Raw genomic sequence first — 16,482 nt, 5'->3', positions numbered from 1 at the left:
ACTGAGGACGAGGATCCGGTTACTAATGTGCTTGGAGCTGAGGCCCCGATGCGAGTGGCCCTGCCCTTCATTCGCACTATTCAGAAGAATGCCACTACAATCTGGCAATCACCTGTGTCCATCCCTCCCACTGCTCGAGGCGTGGAGCGAAAGTACTCCGTGCCCCCGACCGGGTACGAGTACCTGTATACGCACCTGGCCCCAGACTCCCTCGTTGTGCAGTCGGTGAATGACCGGGAGAGAAATGGGCAGCCCGCGCCAGCGCCAAAGTCCAAGGACACGCGCAGGATGGACCTGTTGGGCCAGAAGGTCTATTCGGCTGGCGGCCTTCAACTACGGATAGCCAATCAGTTGGCTCTCCTTGGCCGCTATGCCTACGACAACTTCGTGGCCCTCTCTAAGTTTACGGAGTTGATTCCCACATCCTCCAGGCAGGAGTTCTCAGCCCTGCTAGAAGAGGGCAAGAAAGCCTCCAGGTCCTCCATCCAGGCCTCACTGGACTCTGCAGATTCCGGAGCCAGGACTTTGGCATCAGGAGTGACCATGAGGAGGATCTCCTGGCTGCAATCATCCACCTTGCTGCCAGAAGTCCAGTATACCTTGCAGGACCTGCCCTTCGATACCAAGGGCCTGTTCTCGGAGAAGACAGACTCCAGAATCCAGACCCTTAAGGATGGCCGTATTGCCATCTGCACCCTGGGCATGCACACGCCTGCTACCCAGCGGAGGTCCTTCAGGCAGCAGCCCTATCGGCCATTTAATCAGTCCAGGTCACGGCCTGATAATGGACACAGAGGCAGACTGAACCGCCGTAGAACGTCGGGCAACCGGCGTACCCAGTCCCAGGCGCCCTCTAAAGCCCCTCAAGGGCCGAAGCAGGCATTTTGATGGGACGCCCGAGGACGGCCGATCAGTCTCTTCACTGGATCCTTCCCCGTTATTTTTCAACCGTTTTTACCGCTTCCTCCCGGCATGGTCCCAGATTACAACGGACAACTGGGTGCTACGCACGGTAGAGTCCGGTTACCGTCTTCAGTTTGTTTCGCCCCCGCCCTCCCACCCACCCACCCCGTCCCTCTTCAGGGACCCCTCTCACGAGCAAGTCCTCTTACAAGAGGTCAAGTCTCTGCTGAGCTTGGGTGCCATAGAGGAGGTGCCGAGCGATATGCGAGGCAGGGGATTTTATTCCTGATATTTCCTAATCCCCAAGGCGAAGGGAGGTCTACGACCCATACTCGACCTCCGAGAGCTCTACAGGTACCTGCTCAAGCTCAAGTTTCGCATGGTAACCCTGGGGACTATCATTCCCTCCCTGGATCCGGGAGACTGGTTTGCCGCCCTCAACATGAAGGACGCATATTTCCATATTGCGATTTACCCTCCCCATCGACGCTATCTGCGTTTCATTGTCAACAGCATGCACTACCAGTTTGCAGTGCTACCCTTCGGCCTCTCCACAGCGCCGAGGGTCTTCACTAAGTGTATGGCAGTGGTTGCCGTGGCCCTCCGCCGTCGTCGGATACACGTCTACCCGTATCTCGACGATTGGCTGGTCCGTGGACCATCCCGCCAACTGGTAGCGAGTCACATGACCACGATCCTAGCCCTGTTTCAGCGCCTAGGACTTATGATAAATGCTGAGAAATCAACGTTGACTCCATCGCAAAGGGTGGAGTTCATCGGAGCGGTCCTGGATTCCAATTTGGCCAGGGCCTGCCTGCCCCAACCTCGGCATCAGTCTCTGGTCTCCCTAGTTCGGGGCTACAATCCTTTCCAAAAACAATGGTGCGTTCCTGCCTCTGCCTCCTGGGCCACATGGTTTTGTGCACGTTCGTCACTCCGTACGCGAGGTTGCACCTTCGCCCATTTCAAACTTGGCTTGCGTCAGTGTGCCGGCCCCACCGCGACTCCATGGATATGGTAGTCACGCCCACGAAGCCGATCCTCGCTTCGCTCACCTGGTGGCTGGATCCAGAAGTTGTGTGTGCCAGAGTCCCATTCCGCCCTCCTCAACCATCCGTCACCCTGACCACGGATGCTTCAGAGCTAGGGTGGGGGGCACACCTAGCCGACCTGCACACCCAAGGTCTCTGGTCGCCCCGAGAGCTCTCCTTACATATCAATGTCAGGGAACTGCGGGCGATTCGCCTCGCGTGTCAAATCTTCCGCTCCCGTCTCCAAGGGCGTTGTGTCGCGGCGTTGACGGACAACACAACGGCGATGTTTTATGTCAACAAGCAGGGTGGGGCCCGATCCTCCCTGCTTTGCATGGAAGCGATGCTCCTGTGGGACTTCTGCATAACCCACTCGATTCACCTGGTAGCATCCTATCTTCCAGGGGTGCAGAACACGCTGGCCGACCGTCTCAGCAGGTCGTTCCTTTCACACGAGTGGTCGCTTCGTCCAGATGTGGTGTACACAATTTTCCGAAGGTGGGGGTTTCCCCAAATAGACCTGTTTGCCTCCAGAGAGAACAGGAAGTGCCACCAGTTCTGTTCTTACCAGGGTCGCGCCCCGGGCTCCCTGTCGGACGCATTCCTCTGCTCCTGGACGGGTCACCTCCTATATGCCTTCCCTCCGTTCCCGCTCATGCATCGGGTGCTTCTCAAGCTTCGGAGGGACAGGGCCCACCTCATACTCGTCGCTCCGGCCTGGCCGAGGCAGCACTGGTACACTCTGCTGCTCGAGCTCTCCGTCCGGGATCCCATTCCCCTCCCGTTGTGGCCGGATCTGATAACGCAGGACTTCGGCAGGCTCCGCCACCCGGACCTGCAGTCCCTCCATCTTACAGCCTGGTGCCTGAGTGGTTGACCCACGCGGAGCGTGCCTGTTCGGTGGCGGTCCAGCGAGTCCTGCTAGAGAGCAGGAAGCCCTCCACTCGCTCGACTTACCTCGCGAAATGGAAGCGTTTCGCACTCTGGTGCGATCAGAGAGACCTGAATCCGTTCGTCGTCCCTATACCAACGATCCTGGACTACCTCTGGTCACTTAAGGAGCAAGGTCTCGTGGTCTCATCGTTGAAAGTGCACCTAGCGGCCATATCCGCCTTTCGGCCGCCCGTCGGTCACCGGTCCATCTTCTCCGATCCGACGGTTTCCCGCTTCCTCAAAGGCCTAGATCGCTTGTTCCCGCCAGTGCGGCGTCCTACCCCGTCCTGGGATCTGAACCTGGTTTTGACCAGGCTCATGAGAGCCCCCTTTGAGCCCTTGGCCACGTGTTCCCTGCTCCATCTGTCGTGGAAAACAGCTTTCCTCATCGCCATAACCTCAGCGAGGCGAGTTTCCAAGCTTCATGCCCTGACGGCTGGTCCACCGTATACCATCTTTCATGCAGACAAAGTTCAGCTTCGGCCACACCCGGCCTTCCTCCCTAAGGTGGTGTCGGCCTTCCATTTGAACCAGGACATTTTTCTTCCTGTTTTTTTCCCAAAGCCTCACGCCTCGAGTCGGGAACAACAGCTTCACACCCTGGACGTCCGCAGGGCCCTTGCTTTCTACATAGAGCGAACAAAATCCTTCCGACGCTCGCCCCAACTGTTCGTAGCGGTGGCGGATCGTGTGAAAGGCAAGCCGGTCTCCTCTCAGAGGATTTCCTCCTGGGTCACTGCATGTATCCGAACATGCTACGAGCTTGCCTGTGTACCAGCTAACCGCCTCACCGCTCACTCTACGAGAGCACAAGCCTCGTCTGCCGCCTTCCTGGCCCATGTCCCCAACCAGGACATCTGTAGAGCGGCCACCTGGTCTTCTGTCCACACCTTCGCTTCCCACTACGCGTTGGTGCAGCAATCCAGAGACGATGCAGCCTTCGGCTCAGCAGTCTTACACTCTGCCACTACTCACTCCGACCCCGCCGCCTAGGAAAGGCTTGGGAATCACCTAACTGGAATGCATAGGAGCAATCACTCGAAGAAGAAAAGACGGTTACTTACCGTTGTAACTGTTGTTCTTCGAGATGTGTTGCTCCTATCCATTCCAGACCCGCCCTCTTTCCCCACCGTCGGAGTAGCCGGCAAGAAGGAACTGAGGAGCGGACAGGCTGGCTGGGGTATATATCTAGCGCTATAGCGGCGCCACTCCAGGGGGCGCTCAGCCGGCCCGCCGGTGTTGCTAGGGTAAAAATCTTCCGAAGAACCGTGCACGCACGGCGCGCACACCTAACTGGAATGGATAGGAGCAACACATCTCGAAGAACAACAGTTACAACGGTGAGTAACCGTCTTTTCCTGATATCCAACCTAGACCTCCCCCACTTCAACTTGAGACCGGTGCTCCTAGCCCTCGCCCACATGGTCCCTGGCATCATCCCCGCTCTCAGCCCCACATGGTCCCTGGCCCAAACGCCAGCTCTCGAGCTCATGTGGTTCCTGGCGCTGCCCCTGTCCCTGCCCACTGGGGCCAGGCAGTGGGGGACAGAGGCTGTTTTTCAGTTTATTGTCAGTGGGGATGAAATGACTCCTGCTGGCTGAGCCTCTGCCCAGCCCTGCTCCATTTCCGGGCCCTTCCCCTTCCCGCCCGGCCGGCAGGTTGGTGGGGGCTGCACGACCCGGGGAGAAGCTCCAAGGCCGAGGATCGCGATGAAACCCCCGAGCCGGGGCTGCGGGTCGGTTTCACCCCGTCCCTCTCTGCCCCCAGTGCTGCCCAAGTTCGAAGTGACTCTGGAGCTGCCCCCCGTGGTGACGGTGCTGGATGAGACGCTCCTGCTGCGGGTGTGCGGCCGGTGAGTGTGACAGCAGCCCTGCCGGGCCGATAAAGGGGGGGCTGGTACCGCCCTGGGCCTGAGTCCCCTCCCCCGCCCCCCCCCAGGCCAGGATCTGACCTGCCCCTTCCCTGCCTGCGCCCCCCTCTGCCCCATGCTCATGGCCAGGCAGGGCTCCCTGGGGCTCTCACTCCCACCCACACGTCCAGCCCCACCCCAGCAGGGACCCCCCATGAGCAGGGGTGTTGGCCCCTTCCCTCCCACTTACCCTCTCCCTCCCCTCTGCTAACCAGATACACCTACGGGAAGCCCGTCCTGGGGAGGGTCCAAGCCAGCCTGTGTCGGAAGGCACAACCAGCATATCACTGGAACCATCTTCATGCCAAGAGAACCGGGACTCTGTGCACGGAGCTTACCGGCCAGGTGAGTGTGACTGGGGAGGGGGCAGGTACATGACATGCTGCTGCAGGAGGCTCCTCTCCATGGTTTTCTTACACTGGCCAGAGGGGGACTGTGATCTGCCATGATGATGTTGGTGACATTGGTGTAAGTGCAGGCGAATCAGGCCCTGGATCCATCCGGTTCCCCATCTGGCAGGCTGGGGGTGGGAATTGTCAGCTGTGTAGCAGGGCCTAGGGACTTCTACGCCCCCCCCCTTCCCCACACTATCTCAATGCCTCACTTACCCTCCTAGCACCCGGGAGGCCGGGCAGGCTCCTGTCCCCATTGTACAGATGGGGAACTGAGGCACAGAGATGCTCAGGGTCCGTCTGCACAGCAAAAACCCTGCGGCAGTGTCTCCGAGCCCAGCTCTGCTGCCTGGGGCTTGCGCAGTGGGGCTAAAGGAACAGTGTAGACGCTCGGCTGGAGCCGAGACCCTCCCCGGATCTAGTGCCTGGACTCGACCGTCGACGTGCTGGTTTTAGCCCCGCAGCACAAGCGGGGTCAGCAGGGCTAGGCTCAGACTCGTGGCCGCAGGGGGTTTCTGCTGGAGCCGTACTCAGAGGGACTTGCAGGCAGCCTCTCCAGACCTAGGCTAGTGCCCCAGGTTATGGGGCCGCCCGTCCTCATCAGCAGCTCTCGTTAGGCAGGGGCAGATCTCCCCGAATGCTCTCAGTCCCTAGGGGGCTGGGGGGGGGGCGATTGGAATCAGCCAGCGTTACCATGACGATGGGGGACCAGCACCAGGGGATCTGTGATGGGCACGAGTGGCCAGGGCCTGTTTTACGTCTCATCCCACCCACAGCAGCTCCAGCTGCACAGCGCCCCCTAGTGCCGCACTGGGGTACCGGTGTCAGGGCTGACCCCAAGGTGAGAGCGCCCCCTGCTGCTGCCTGCAGCACCCAGGTTCTCTTTGAGTGTCTCCTGTCCCAGCACTAACCAGGCCAAGCCCGATGAGAGACCCGCTGAACTGACACCTGCGGGGCCTGGTGCAGAGCTGCTACTAATGGGCTCTGATTCTCTCCCTCCAGACTGACAGCAACGGCTGCTTTTCCAGAGAGGTGGGGATGGCTCCCTTCAACCTGACCCGCTCTGGCTATGAGATGAGCCTCCAGGCCCATGCGTCTCTCGTGGAGGAGGGGACAGGTGGGACTGAAATCAAGCGCACGTGCACGCCCCCAGGCAGCCCCCAGCACTGAACCCCCGGGGCAGACGGTCTCACTTGCACATGTGGTCATGTCATTCGTAGCCCAGCTGCTTTAGAGACGGGCCCAGAGGTAGCGTTGGGGGATTGGATCTGGGGTTCTGGTTCAGCCCATCACTGGGATCGATCCCTCATGAGGAGTTCAGACCTGGGCACGTTCATGCAAAGACTAAACACCCTCCCGCAAGTGGCCTCTGGCTGTGGACTGAGCTGGCAGAGCCGAGTGACGGCCCAGCCTGTGTCACTGGGCCCTGAGTCACGGCCTCAGTGACGTTAGCGCTTAGCGTTCAAAACGGCAAGTGCTAATCGCTTAGTAACGAACCCAGATAACTCCACATTTAACCCAGCAGAATCCTGATTTCCAGAGCGGCGACACCCCTTTGGCTGAAAACTGTAACTGTGGGGTGGCTACAACGTTACCCTCGGGTGCTGACATCAGCGATGGCAAAGTGGCTGGAGGAGAGCGGGTCCAGAACGGCAACGGGTCACTGGGCACTTCTGAAAATGGCACCTTTCTGGGGGCAGGCCCTGTGCTGAGAGGCCTGTGTGTGGGGTCAGCTCTGGGGCTGTTCAGTAAGGAGCTCTCTGCGGGGGAAAGGGCCGCAGAGCCAGGAGACCCTGCTGGCAAATGTCACGTGGCTGGTTTGGGATTAAGCTCCATGGAAGGTGGATCTAAATTTTCTAGTTTCCAGATTCCCCAGGAAAATCTTTCTCCGCCCCCAGCCGAACTTCCCAAATTCTCCCCCCAATCACACCCTCCAGTCCATAGCGAGAGGGGGTAGAAATGGCTGGGCGGATTGTTATGGAGAGAAATCTGGGACGTAGCCTGAACTCTGGTGTCGCTCCCGGCACCTTCCTCCTATCGTCCCTCCCTCTCCTGCTAGGGGTGGAGCTCAATGTGACCAAGAGCTGTGACATCGTGTCTGAAATCGCTACGGTGACCTTTGAGGATGCTGATGAGACTTACAAGGCTGGAATCCCCTACATTGGCAAGGTAACGGGATTACCGGTGTCACAGAGTGGGATATGTCTGCACCACACTGTAACCTCCATTGATGTTGACTGCTTGCCGGATGTGCTGCCCTTCTGGTGCTCATGTGCCCCATGCACTGGAGATCGGATGCGTTAGCTGTGCTCTCCATGTCCTCGAGCCCCCCTTCCCGAGGGCACAATGGGGCTTGAGCAACCAGCCAACCCTCAGTTCCTTCTCACGGCCTCTGGCTGAGAGCCAGAGCCAGCAACAGTGTCCAGTGCCGAAAGCCGCCTGCCTGCCGCCCTCACAGCAACCGGCAGGCTGCCGCCCGTGGCTTGCCACTCCAGGCACGCGCTTGGTGCGTTTGTGCCTGGAGCTGCCCCTGTCCGAGGAGAGGGAGTCTACGACTGAAATCCTCCCTACAACAGGAGAGTTCAGCAATAGGGGAGATTTTAAAGGCCCCGGTAAGAAAAGCCACGTCTAGCAGTCAGGGTTCCTGGCCTAGTGGGTGGGGGGAAGCAGTAGCTCGATAGATCCTGTTTGTAGTGAGGCTTTTGACATCCTCATAAGCAAACTAGGGAAACGTGGTCTACGTCGGGGTTCTCAACCTTTTCCTTTCTGAGCCCCCCCACCCCCAACATGCTGTAAAAACGCCACAGCCCACCTGTGCCACAGCAACTGGTTTTCTGCATATAAAAGCCAGGGCTGGCATGAAGGGGTAGCAAGCAGGGCAATTGCCCCATGTGGTAGGGCTGCAGCCCTCTGCCCTGGGCCCCAGCATGTCTCACACTGACCCCGCTTGGTGGACCCCCTGAAACCTGCTCACGGCCCCCAGGAGGCCCTGGCCTCCTGGTTGAAAATCACTGGTCTAAATGAAATTACTGTAAGGTTGGTGCACAACTGTTGAAACCCCCATACTCAAGGGGTTGTTATCAGTAGTTTGCTGCACTCTGGGCAGACGTGTCTAGTGGGTCTCACAGGGGTCAGTCCTGGGTCCGGTACTGCTCAGTATTGTCATTAAAGACTTGGACAATGGAATGGAGAGTGTGCTTCTAAAATGTGTGGATGACACCACGCAGAGAGGGGTTCCTAGCACTTTGGAAGCAGGTTTAGAATTCATAACGACTTTGACAAATTAGAGAATTGGTCTGAAATCAACATGATGAAATTAATTAAAGCCCAGTGTGAGGTACTACACTTAGGAAGGAGAAATCAGATGAACAGCTACAAAATGAGGAACACCTGGCCAGGTGATAGTGCCACTGGAAAGGATCTGGGAGTAATAGCCCCCAGTCCTCTGAGCGTCGCCTGTAGTGTCCGGCCCCTTCTCCTCTGGGCATTCACAGAATTACCAGGCCACCGGCTCCCAAAGGACCAGTGCACCAGAGCTTACTAGTTATATCTTAGATCCCAGCTCCCAAGGGAGGCATGCAGGGTGCAGGCGCAACCAATGCACACTGGTGGCTAATGCATTCAGATCTCCGGTGCATGGAGCATATGCACACCAGAAGTGGAGCACATATAGACAGCACATCTCGAAGAACGCTAGTTACTAACAGGCAAATACCTTCCCATTGTATGATGTTCTGTGGACACACCTAAATTTACCCAAGGCAGATTATCGTATTGTATTCTGGACAGGTGCCCAGCCTAGAAAAGGTGCGGGACACTTTGTTGAAAGACGATCGTGGAGAAGATCTCAAGATGGCAATCTAGCGCCATCAGTTCTGACTGTCTCTCAACTACTGGCCCACCCCCTGCAGAACAATGTTTTTTCTACCAAAGGGCCTATAGGTGGTGTGAGCATGTCTGAGGGAGGAGGAATGAGTTTTCCAGATGAGCACATAGCAGAAGGGTCCAGAGAGGTTCTACTTAAGAAGGGGAGCTGCTCTGTGCAGTCGTGCCGACCATCACCACGTGCCAGAAGGCCTGGCTGGAGACAGACAAGGTGGGAGGGAATCTGCCCAGGCTGAACTGTTGACAAACCCCAGAGTCAGAGGCAGGGTGAGGTCAGACTAGGGAAGGGTGCTCATCAGGACATTTGTTCTCTGGCAAAGATCTGTAACTCTTGAGCCGTCTGTGACTGTGGTTTAGAAATTTCTTTGTTAACCCCGGGTTCCTTGCTTGCCTACCACATTGTCCCTAAGGGGTTAATCTTAAAGCCCAGTGTGGCCACAGCCCAGCTGGGACTCAGAGGGAATGTGTGTAAGCAAAGCAAGGGGGCTGGGAGATCTGAGGCCCTGGTTTCAGGGTCTGGGCGGTGGCTGGACTGCAGAGTCCCACATCCCAAGGGAGGGCTCAGTCAAGGGGTCAGACAACCTGTTACCCCTCAGTGCTCACCCCAGCACCCCCAGCTATTCCAGTCCTGCCCCAATGTCTTCCCAGATCTGCTAATGCCCCTCAGTCCTCACCCCAACACCCATCCCAGCCCTGGGCTTTCCCAGAGCATCTCAGGGCTGGATTGCACTGCCCCTTTCTGCCCCCAGCCAGCTCTTTAGCCCCTAGTGGGCAACACTCTCCCAGGAGTCTGCTCCCCTGAGTTGTGCGTCTCCCCCTTTCTCTCCCGGCTCAGATGCTCCTGAAGGTGGCAGGTGGCTCTGTGCTGAAGAATGAGAAGCTGCAGCTCTTTGTTAGCTCTGGGGATGAGAATAAGAACCAGACCTTCCTGACGGACGAGTCTGGCAGAGCCTCCTTCGAGCTGGACACCTCCGGCTGGACCGGGAGGATCACTCTGAGGGTAAGTGACGGGCCTCCGAGCCCCAGTGGAGCCCCAGCTCTCCAGCCTCTGTTTCTGTGTCTGTGATTGTTGATGTTTATTGCGGTGGTGCCTAAGGAGCAGCCAGGATCGGGGCCCCATGGTGCTGGGTGTTGCACACACTCAGCGTAGCAAACGGCCCTGCCTGAAGCACCTGCAGGCTGAATAGCCAGGACAGAGGGGGGGCGGGGGGAGGTGCAGACCCCACCAGCAGAGCCATCAATGGGGTGACGCAAACGGCATCTTAGTGCCGCCACTTGTCTTCTCATTAATATCTGGGGTGGGGTTTAGTTAGGAAGGTCGCCCCCTTCGGGCAGCTCAGCTCCGGGGCTACCCCATTGCCGCTGTCAGGCTGCCCCATTGGAACCGCTGGGGTTTTCCACGTCACTCTTACGGACGCAGGGCAGGGGGCTATGGGGGTGAGCTCAGCCGGCAGCATCAGAGCCTGGCCTGCCCCGGCTGCATCCCTGTCCTATGCTGGGTGCTCTGCACCCCGGCGAGCCTCATCACTCTCTCTATCCCCCAGGGGCACTTCAAGCAGGTGAACGACAGCGCTGAGCATGACAGAGTCTCTCCTAGTTACCGGGATGCCCATCGTCACCTGGAGCCCTTCTACTCCAAGAGCCAGAGTTTCCTGAAGATCCGCGGGCTGGGAGGGGCGCTGCCCTGCGACCAGGCCCAGCAGCTCCAGGTGGATTACGTCATTGCTAGGGAGGCCCTGGGGAATGGGTCCAGGAGCCTGGAGTTCATCTTCCTGGTGAGCCCCAGCCTGGGAGACTAAAGTGTGTGTGTGTGTGTGTGAGAGAGAGACAGAGAGACAGAGAGAGAGAGAGAGAGAGAGCAGGAGGTGCAGAGTCAGCGCTGTGACCCCATAGCAGAGCAGTGGGGAATCGAATGGTTCCTTTGAATTACAAGGGCTGGGGTAGATCAGGACGGGGCTTTTCCTCTTTCCTTTCTAGGGGCTCTGGTTCCAATCCAGCCCCAGAGCGGGGGCTGGCTGGCCTGGGGGGGCTGGGGAATTGGATACCTGCCTGAATGTTGCTTCTTGCACCCCCACCTCTGCTGGCTCAGTCCGGGGGAGGGGAGGCCACACCCTGCCCTGACTCCGGCCTGCGTGGCCATCCCCACGTCGGGGCGTTTGTCAGCCCCCTGTACAGCATCAGCTTGTGACCCAGTGTGCCTGGGGCAGCCCTCACTGGAAATGCCAAGGGCAGGGCCGGCTGCAAAAAGAAGAGCAGATTCTCCCAAAACTGGTGGTTCACACTGAAGTTAGACTCACTAACCAGTCGCAAACTGCTCCTGATCCCCCACGCTGGTTATCTAGAAGCTAAAAAAAGAAATCGCACAGCCCCCTCTGCTGCATTCCAGTTCTCTGCCCCCATCAGCACCTAGGGCCAGTGCAGCGAGAAGTCATTTAAAACCTCTGCTCACTGTACACAATGTTCTTCTGGCCCCAAAGGGTCACCCACACCACCAGGCCAATATTAGTTTAGATCTTTCCCAGAATACCACGCTGCCAGCCGGTCCGTTAGTGTCTGAAACGGAAGCTTGTTATAAGGGAAAAAGAAAGACCAAGAAGAGAGTTGTTAAATGGTAAAACAATCACATACACACAGAGACGTCAAAGTCCATAGATCAGGTTCTGAGCAGTATTGGTGAGTTGCTGGCTTGAAAGTCCCTCTGGAACAGATCCCCAGCTTGGATGGGTCGTTCAGTCCTTTGTTCAGAGCTTCATTTGTAGAAAAGTTACTCCAGAGGGAAGAAGCAGGAATGGAGACAAAATGGAGAAGATGCAGCTGCCCTTTGTATTCCTTTTGCCATGCGGCTGGTACTTCCTTTCTCCCAAACACAAGCTGCCCAGCACGTGGCATGGAAAAGCCTTAGAGTTCTCTGTCCACCAGCCTGCCCCTACATGCCTTGCTGGCTCCTAAGCTGTATCCCCTAGTTCAGAGGTGGGCACACTACGGCCCACGGGCCACATCTGGCCTGCGGGACCATCCTGCCTGGCCCCCGAGCTCCTGGCCCAGGAGGCTTGCCCCCAGTCCCTCCCCTGCTGTCCCTCCTTCCCCACAGCCTCAGCTCGCTTGTTGCGCCGCCGGCGCAATGCTCTGGGCGGGGGGCTGGGAGCTCCTGGGGCAGCGCAGCTGCAGAGCCCGGCCTGACCCAGTCTCTATGCTGCGCGGTGGCGGCATGGCCCGGCTCCAGCTGGGCGTGCGGCTGTAGTCCCGGGGGTGCCGTCAGGAATGAGAGGAGGGGTTGGATGGGGTGGTGGGAGACCAGGGGGGTCAGGGGACAGGGAGCAGGTGTGTGTGGATGGGGGAGGGGGCAGATAGGATGTGGGGGCCGAGCCACGTCCCCCTCCCCTAACCGGCCCTCCATACAATTTACAAAACCCGATGTGGCCCTCGGGCCAAAAAGTTTGCCCGCCCCTGCCCTAGTTCCTGTCAATGGGGTCACTGTCGGGCTGATGACCCGTGCTGGGCCATCGAACAGGCTCGGCAGTGCTGATGCCAAGCTGCCTGGGGGTGTGCTGTGGGGTGGTAACCCTGCTCATGCCCTGAAGGGCTTAACCCAGCCCTGGGCAGGGCTGTGGCTGGGGAAAGGCTGATTGGGGGAAGCAGCCACAGGTGGGGCCATGCTCCAATCAGGCCACAGCTGGCCCTATAAGAGGGCTGAGGGCCAGTGACTGGAGACAATCTCTCTTTAGCTCCTTGGAGAGAGAAGGACCTGGCTGCCTGGGAGGCTGAGCAGGGTACTGGGGTGGAGCAGGGCTGGGGAAGGGCAGAGGGAGCTGGGAGCTCCTGCCTAGCAAAGGCCCAGGCTGCAGGCCGAGTTAAGGGCCCACAAAATGGTACTAAGGCTGCAGAGAGGCAGCCCAGGAATAGGCAGAGGCAGCAGGTCCAAATCTCCCTTGTCGACGATGAGGGGTTTGCAGACTGTGTCTGCCCCAGGGAGCGGGGGCTAGATGGTGACTGGCAGTAGCCACTGAGGCAAGGTGGGGATAGGGGGGTGGGGTTCCCCTGGGGGTTCCTGGGGTGGGGAGACCCAGACAGAGGGGCTATTGTGGTGGGCAGAACCCCTGGGAAAAGGGCACTGGCGTCTGGGAAGGACACAATGCCAGCGGCAGGCGAGACACCGGCCGCAAAGGGCGCTCCAGGCTGGAAAGAACTAATTCCCTGGATGACCAGCAGGAGGTTCCCCGCCGGTGAGTTGTCGTCCTCATCACAGTGTGTCACCCAGAACCACAGCCTGAGTTTAGAAATCCAGATGTACCACACAGACCTAGAGCACACTACAAAGGTGATACAAAGATAGAAACAAGATCCTCATACTTGGCAAATCGCACCATTTCCACAGACCCCTCCCATGGCATCTCTGGCCAGATTCCCTGCAATTTTACAGTGTTGGTATCAACAATACCATAAAGTGTCTCCCAGACTCCACACAGCGTCACACAGCTCAGTGACTCCCGTCTCCTCCTCCGCAGGTCGTGGCCAAGGGAGCCATCGCCAGGATCCTCCACAAGGGGCTGGACCTCAGGAAGGGGGCTGGTAAGTGGGGGGGGAGGGGTCTGTGCAGATAGGGGGCACCCAGGGGGCAACTGGGGATTGAGCCCCCTGAGCAGGGTCCGGGTTGGGGGTGGGGGCTCTGCTGGCTGGGCCTGACTTCCCCTGGGTGTTGCCCACCGTCCCTAGGGCTGAAGGGCTCCTTCTCTGTGGAGCTGCCCGTCGGCGCTGACCTGGCGCCCGCTACCAAGGTGCTGGGTTACACGGTGCTGCCCGATGGCGAGATGGCTGCCGACCGCGCCCGGCTGCATGTGGCCAAGTGCCTCCCGAACAAGGTGAGCCTGGGGCTCGGGGCGGAGGAGCCTGTGGGGTGGGGGAATCGCTCCCTGCCCCATAACAGGAGCCCTGAGCAGGGGCATTGCTGGGTGCCCTCGGCCCCTCCCTTCCCAGCCTCACAGCAGCGCCAGGGTCGTTGCGGCAGTGCCAGCTCTGGTGAATTGCTCACTAGCCATTTCGCCCCCCCTGCAGGCGTTCCCGCGGTGACGGGAAGAGCTCCGGCCCCCGCACAATGGAGGAGCAGGTGCCTGCCCTCCCCCTCCCATTCCTCTCTCCCTGGCCCCAGCGAGTACCTGCTCCCCCAAACCCTTCCTGCCTCCCCCAGCCCAGCCTGCCTCCCCCGCGGACTCAGCCCCTCACTCCGGGCCCAGCAGGTACCTGCTGCCTGCCTGCCCCACCCCTCGCCTCCCTGTGCCAGCTCCCCAGAGCTCCTGCTTCTGTCCCTCCCACCCCACTGACCGGGACCCGGCCCCTCCCCGGCCCACTCTGGGCTCCCTGGCAGGTACCTGCCACCCTGAGTCCCCCCCACTCCCCAGTCTCCACAGCCACTTGCTCCCCCACCCCCCAGAACTTCTGCCACCTCAGCCCTACCCACTGCCCATCCTCCAACCCGCGCCTGCCCTGCCCAGCCGGGGAGATTCCTGGGGCGGGGGCAGGATATGATGGTCTGAGCCCCCTTCCCCTCTGGAGGCTTGCGGGGGGCCAGCTGCCCATATTTCTCTAGAGGGCTTCTAAGGGGCCGCTGCCCCTCCAGTCAACTGGGGCACAAGTGTCATGAGGGGAGGGGCCCCTCTCCTCCTCTGGGCCGGCAGCTGGCTCCCACTCTCAGCAGCTGAGCAGCAGAGACTCCCCCCCCCCCCGCCCCCCGGGAAGGCTGGTGCTCCCCTCTCTGGCAGCCGGCAGGGGCACGTCCCTGTCATTGAGAAAAAGCTTTCGCCAGGGACCAGCGTCAGCCCCCTCCCCACTGCACATAGGGGTCACCTGGGGGGAAGGCCCCTCCCCTCTGGGACTAGGGAGGTAAAGAGACAGAATTCCTCCTCTACCTCTCCCCTCCATCTTGTGGGGTCTGGCTGAGTCCTTCTGCCCCCTCCCACTTCACCCCACTGCCCTGGGGGTAAGTGTGGCCCTTCTGACCCGCCCCAGCCCGGGGTAGCAGTGCACTGTTACCTGGAGGCATTTCAATGCCCCCCCTCAGCAATGGCGGCTGCCTCCCTGGCAACTGGCATCTGCTTGGTATTGGAAGGGGCAGAGGCAGGGGGAGCAGAGAAGCCAAAGCACAGGCTGCAGCCCAGGGCTTCAGGGGACTGACTCAGGAGTTTTATCTGGTGGGGCTGGTGATCCTGTCGTATCCCTACCCCCCTGCACCTCCTATTCCCCCCCCCCGGGGTGTCTATGTATAACTGCAGCTCCCTGAACCGCCCCACGGGGGCGCTGAATGAGCCTGGGCTGCCTCGACCCCCCCACCCCCAGCAGCTACCCCCAAAGCCCCAGCCCTTCAGCCAGCCGGGCCTGGGGCCGGAGTGACACTCGGTGCCTGCCCCCCTGCCCCCCCGGGCCTGTCTCCCTCTGCCCCGGGGGTCTCTCCCCTCCCCTGTGACGCGCTGTGCCTCGCCAGGTGAAGCTGGCCTTCTCGCAGGACCGGGCCCTGCCGGGCTCAGAGCTCCAGCTGCGGGTGCAGGCTGCCCCCGGGTCCCTGTGCGCCGTCCGCGCTGTGGATCAGAGTGTGCTGCTCAGGAAGCCCGAGGCCGAGCTCAGCGTTGACACGGTGAGTCCAGAGCAGCCCGGCCGCTCGCCCGGCCCCTCCCAACGAGTCCTCCCCCCTTGCAGGCAGGGCGATACACGGCCGCTGAGGGACACCCCTCGAGGCCACCTCTCCCCGTCTGAGGGCTGCTCCCATGGCACTTGAGACCCCCTAACTCTGGGGGGTCCCCGCTTGCCTTGCCTGTTCTCCCATCAGTCCTTGCTGTGCCCCCCTCCCGGCACTCCTCCCCCCAGCTCTGGCAGGGAACATGGAGCTCGGAGCTGAGATAATGGCTGGGGTAACCGGAGCTCGCTCTCCAGGGCACAGCTGGTCCCCAGGGGCGGGGGCAGGTGAATTCCCTGCCCCCATGTACAGCAGGGGACAATTGGCCAGGTGCATTGTGGGAGTTGTCCCTGCCTGGGTGACGATACGGAATCGCACTCGACCCGTCACTGGCGCCTGCCGTCCAGGGGCTCCCGGGCTCTGCACACGGCGAGTGGAGCCTCCCAAGCCCTGTGGGGCAGCAAGAGACGGGACTCGCTGGGCGAGGGCTGAGTCACGTATCCCTGTGATCCGTGGCCCCAGGGCCAGCCCCCGACGCGGCCCCTCTGTGATCCAGACAGAGTGGGGGATGGGCAACTGCCATCCCCTTGCCCCAGGTTCTTCCAGGGCGTTGGGAGCCGCGGGTCCCTCTCCTAGGGCTGGGGGGGAGGTGCAAGGCCAGACGCCCACATGGGGGATGGGGCTGGGTGCTGGGCAGGGTTGGGGGAGGTGTCCAGGCTAGAGATGAGGCTGGGGCGAGAGCAGAGGTTTGTGGGATGATGTGTT

At 60.1% G+C, this 16,482-nt stretch overlaps 2 protein-coding genes across 12 annotated transcripts in view; both read left to right on the top strand.

Annotated features, from left to right (window-relative positions):
• The window catches only part of LOC120385046 (alpha-2-macroglobulin-like protein 1), a 224,513-nt gene that overhangs the window by 168,047 nt on the left and 39,984 nt on the right, over positions 1-16,482 (top strand). The gene's annotated exons all lie outside the window — the stretch shown is intronic.
• Positions 1-16,482, top strand: part of LOC120385047 (alpha-2-macroglobulin-like protein 1) — a 56,151-nt gene that overhangs the window by 11,165 nt on the left and 28,504 nt on the right. For both annotated transcript variants that reach the window (XM_039504142.1, XM_039504141.1), the window contains exons 7-15: positions 4,635-4,719; positions 4,992-5,121; positions 6,171-6,285; positions 7,228-7,337; positions 9,889-10,053; positions 10,598-10,828; positions 13,559-13,622; positions 13,767-13,912; positions 15,529-15,678. In XM_039504142.1, coding sequence (XP_039360076.1) covers positions 4,635-4,719; positions 4,992-5,121; positions 6,171-6,285; positions 7,228-7,337; positions 9,889-10,053; positions 10,598-10,828; positions 13,559-13,622; positions 13,767-13,912; positions 15,529-15,678 — 1,196 coding nt within the window. The remainder of the gene's footprint in view (positions 1-4,634; positions 4,720-4,991; positions 5,122-6,170; positions 6,286-7,227; positions 7,338-9,888; positions 10,054-10,597; positions 10,829-13,558; positions 13,623-13,766; positions 13,913-15,528; positions 15,679-16,482) is intronic.

The sequence above is a fragment of the Mauremys reevesii genome, linkage group 17 (assembly GCF_016161935.1).
Source record: "Mauremys reevesii isolate NIE-2019 linkage group 17, ASM1616193v1, whole genome shotgun sequence".
Taxonomy (NCBI): Eukaryota; Metazoa; Chordata; order Testudines; family Geoemydidae; genus Mauremys; species Mauremys reevesii.
Note: the sequence above shows the minus strand (reverse complement) of the source record. Positions and strands in the feature narration are given on the sequence as shown.